At 40.9% G+C, this 4,623-nt stretch overlaps 1 protein-coding gene across 2 annotated transcripts in view; it reads right to left on the minus strand.

The window, feature by feature from the left end:
- rabep1 (rabaptin, RAB GTPase binding effector protein 1) overlaps positions 1-4,623 on the minus strand; it is a 35,642-nt gene that overhangs the window by 8,550 nt on the left and 22,469 nt on the right. For both annotated transcript variants that reach the window (XM_037687799.1, XM_037687798.1), the window contains exons 12-13: positions 1,516-1,614; positions 438-578 (exon numbers count right to left, since the gene is read on the minus strand). In XM_037687799.1, coding sequence (XP_037543727.1) covers positions 438-578; positions 1,516-1,614 — 240 coding nt within the window. The remainder of the gene's footprint in view (positions 1-437; positions 579-1,515; positions 1,615-4,623) is intronic.

The following is a 4,623-nucleotide window of genomic DNA, read 5'->3' on the forward strand; positions in this document are numbered from 1 at the left end:
CTGGACCATAGAATCTACGCCTGGATCATATAATCTACACCTGGACCATAGAATCTACGCCTGGATCATATAATCTACACCTGGACCATAGAATCTACATGTGGACCACAGAATCTTGGACCAGGCCTTCTGTGTTTGTCTCTATCCCCCCTAACCCCAGCCGGTCCAGGTAGATGGCTGCTCATCCTGAGCCCGGTCCAGATGGAGGTGTCTTCCTGTTTAGAGAGAGTTGTTCCTCTCCACTGTCGCCTCGTTCTTCTTAGGATACAAGTTTGCAGTGAAGTGTAGACCCAGCTGCAGTCTGCTGGCTCCCTTACATAATTGTTAGTAACAGGCATATTATAATGGATGTAAATGTTTTGAGCACCCTGACATGACTTTAGTTGTGAACGGACGGTTTATAAACAAACTGAACTGAATTTAAACTTCAAAGCTACCTGCACTGTGTTGGGCATCTGGAAGTCCTCCTGTTGCTGGAGCTCCAGGTGCAGCCGGTGTTTTCCCTGCAGGCTGTCGTTGTCTCTCTGTAGCCGACTTAGCTCGTCCGCCACCTGCTCCCTGGACTTCACCAGCACCGCCTGAACACAAAACAAACCACTCCGTCTTATCCTGTTGCTTCAGCTCATGCTTTATCCAAACTCCTTTTAACTATAACCCGCGGTGTTTCAACATACGCTGGACTAACCAAAACAAACCACCTTATGGAGAATAAAACAATCAAACTTCAACTTCTGAGTTTCTAATTAATTTCAAATAAGAAACTGAATTTTAGGATCAACGACTCCATTTATCCATTTAGCCCCGTTTTACACCCCATGCTTGCAGTTTAGTTTGTTGTGGTTTCCATGTTTGTACAATTATTGTACACAAAAAATGAATAAATTGACAAAATTGTAGTATAAATGTGTACACTTCACTTATGTTCTCTATGTAGAACTTACCTTTTCAGTCTACTTTTTAATCAAACCTCAATGATGGGCTTTTTCTAAATGTAATCTAATTTTACACGTAACATATTTGGTTTTATGCGCTTTAAGGCTGTTTTTTTTAAATAAAACCAGGACTCGGGAGTATCATTACACCCCTAATATCTGTGTATTCCTTTAGTTCTTCTGTCCTTTAATGATAATTTTAAAAAACTACCATAATGTTTTCACTTAATTAGAACACAACCTTTGAGTCTGATTTGTTGTTACTCCTAATTTTACTTCTGTAAAGCACCGTATAAATAAAGTCTGATTGATATTGGGGCGATATAGTAAATATAATATCTGTAAGCCGTGAGCTCCAGCTCATCAGCTTATGTTTCTGGTGGTGAAGAACAGTGAGGATGTTATGATGACATAACACCAGCAGACAGGCTGCAGCCCACGAGCTGACACCTCTCTTGGCTCAGAGAGAGCAACATTTTGTAAAAAAAAAAAAAAGTGTTGCTTTCTGAACAGGCTGCAGAGGAAAAAAAACAGATCTGGACACATCTGGCAGGAACTGCCAGCAAATAAAGACGCCACTCACCATCTGTTCCTGTGTGTTCCTTTTAGCCTCGCTGAAGGCGTGCTGTAGCGTGCTGAGCAGCGTTTCCGAGTCCTGGACTCTCTGCATGAGGGCAGACACCTTTAACACAGAGGGACAGAAGCAACGATTAGACTCATGTTTGTCCAAACACTGTGGTCAGCTGAAGGGAAAGCCTCCGGTTTGAGCCAGGTGTGACACAGCTGGATCATCTGTCTAAAAAGTGACTATTAAAGACTTTGTTAATGCGGCTGTGTGAACAAACTAAACGTCTGACAACAGAATCAGTAACGAAGCAGAAATCCTGATTCCTGCCAATAAGACAGAAGCACTTTAAGAACCGTGGCTGCATTTTCAAGAAGACATCATGAAAAGAACACGTTTAGGTGTGCAATAGAGTTAGGACAGATTGGGATCAAGGTTGGCTCAGGAAACGCCATCACCACAAACGATCTGTGGGCACCTGGATTATTGAGCATGCATCAGGAGATCTGTGGGCATGTTGGTGGGTTTTAGGGGCGGACAACAATGAAGAGCAAGAACATCGACTCCTCTCGTCCCCGTTAAAAGCAGCCCTCCACTCTGTGATACCTACAGTTTTCAGAAACACTTTATTTTAAGAAAGACAAATATCTGACTGTTGCTGTCAACAGCTGTGTAGAAAAAGCCCCTTCAACTTTGTGAATCATGTAACCTTAAGTAAAGCCAGAACCAGTTTTAAAGCCAACTGAAAAGTCAGAGTCTGACCCATGAAGGCAGTAAAAGAACAACTGCAGTTCCCTGAATAAACTGACTGAGGTCATAAGAAGGTGAAATAACCTCATGTGGTAGTATATTTTAAACATTAAGTACCTTCAAAAAATATTTGAAAGCCTCCTTTTAGGGTTAGAAACACATCCATCATTAAGGCAAGGAAACGCAGATGTATCCATCCCACAGCTCTGTGTAGGCGCAACATTAAAACGACATAATTAACCCAAACAATTAATATTTTACAACCCCTGTTCCAAAACAGTTAGGTTTTATAAAATGTAGATATAAACGGAATTCAGTGCAAATCTCATAAACCCATATTTTATTTACAACTGAACATAGTAAACATTTCAAAAGTTTAAATTGTGCGGACTTCTGTTCTGCTTGGACACGTCTGATTGTTCTGAATAATAACCGGGCTTCTGCAGAACTGAAAGACCTGCTGAAACGCAGGGAAACCACTGAAACACGCAGGAGAGCGGCCCTCGAGGACAGGACTGGGCGCCACTGATGTATATAAAGAAATAAGATGCTTTAGGCTCCAATTTTCACTGACCAGCTAGGACATACGAGTCTTATTGCTGTTTCCATGGTAACCTGCAGTTTGCTGCATGAGGAGACTGATGGGGATGGACTGATGCGTGGAACAGACTTTTACACTGAAATGTTTTCACGTTGGTTTATTTCCCACAACCTGACAGACAGCTACACTGAAATATTTGCAGATGCAAGACATCATGAATTTTATTTTATTTTGTCCCGAGCAGCGCTGTTTAATATTTAACCCGTGGAACCAGCAGACCTGACGCGTAATGAAACCCTCAGGTTTCTACGCGTCACTGAAATTGGACACGGCAGGAGAGACTCACGCTCGCTGCTTTCTGAGGTCTGCAGAGAGGCGACGTCCCCAACAACAAACCTTTGTTCTGCCCTTCAGCTGTAAATAAAACAATAGCTATTTTTTGTTAAACATTTTCTAGTTTAGCTAAATGTGAGAATTTACCACAGCTTTTGATCAAACGTTGTTAGAGATCAATAAAAAAAAACTGCTGCTCATTACTGGAGTAAACTGTGTTATTGTATTTTTACATTTAATGTGATCCCTGTGAGTAACAAACAGTCTGGGGGGTTAGAGCAGATCCATGTGACTAATAACAAAACGGTAAAAAAAAATAAAAAATAAAAAACATCCCAGTGTTTTTTGAGCTTTAGGTAATGTATTTGCAAACAGAGCTCATATCCTCCACAAACAGGAAGTTAATAAATTCAAAATGAGCAGGACAGATGCTTCCTCGCTCCCACTGAGTCACCGCTCCGTCAGACAAGATGAACGGCAACAAAAGAGGAATCGAGTTTCACAACGCCGATAAATAACCTTTGTTAAATCAGCAAGAACGGAGAAATCTCTGACTTCTGTTCTGAACAAAGAAGAATTAAAAGTACACTTCCAGATCACAAAGAAAAATGTTTTTCTTGAATAGGACAAATCAACACTCTGACCCTCCACAGTCGTCCTGAGTCAGTGCAGAGATTTCTCTGAGAGCAGTCATGAAGAAGAACTTGCACCTCGTTTCTTTTTGTAGCGGGTTCTGCCTGTTTTGTGAAGCCTGTGTGCAAATTTATGAGGCTGTCGCTCAGATAATGGAGGAAATTATGAAAAAAAAACATTTCTGGTAATGCCTGAATACGCCCATCAAACAGAAGCCCATTTGATTAACGTTAATCAAACGTGCTTTCATCACTGTACGAGCTGCGAACCATGAAAATACAGAAAACGTCATCGTGTGGACAAACTGATCAGAGCACGAACATGTTTTAAAGTGATCCAGGAAATGAATTTACATAAACATGTACAGTGATAACAGCATTTGTGCCCCAAAACCCCTCTGGCTGCAGAAGAGCTCAAGAAGAAAAACATGAAAGTCCACTGCTGTATATTTAAAATAAAAGATGCAATTAACTCTAATGAAATCAGCATATTAAAATTAAAAGTACAAATATAAATCTTTAATCCAAACTGTTTTTTTTTCCTGCTGCACACATTTAAACATAAAGCAGAAGCAGCTGGTCGAGGCTGTTAGAAAAATAAGCCATGTTTACAACTGTTCCAGTGACAATGATAACAGAGTACACTAATACGTATAAAAGACAGTCAAAGACCTCGTGGAAGGAGAATGGACAATTTATGTGCACCGAGGAGACAGTGCAAAGACACTGGCTCTGTGTGGCTGCGCTGACCAAGAGGATGCACCTTGGCCGGGCAACAGAGGAACACATTTTCTCTGTTGAAATTGTCTCTCTTTAGGAGAAATTTATCAAATAGCACTTGTCCTCGTTCATTAACATAGATACCAGCCC

Source organism: Nematolebias whitei, chromosome 14, assembly GCF_014905685.2.
Source record: "Nematolebias whitei isolate Nwh7 chromosome 14, NemWhi1, whole genome shotgun sequence".
NCBI classification, from domain to species: Eukaryota; Metazoa; Chordata; class Actinopteri; order Cyprinodontiformes; family Rivulidae; genus Nematolebias; species Nematolebias whitei.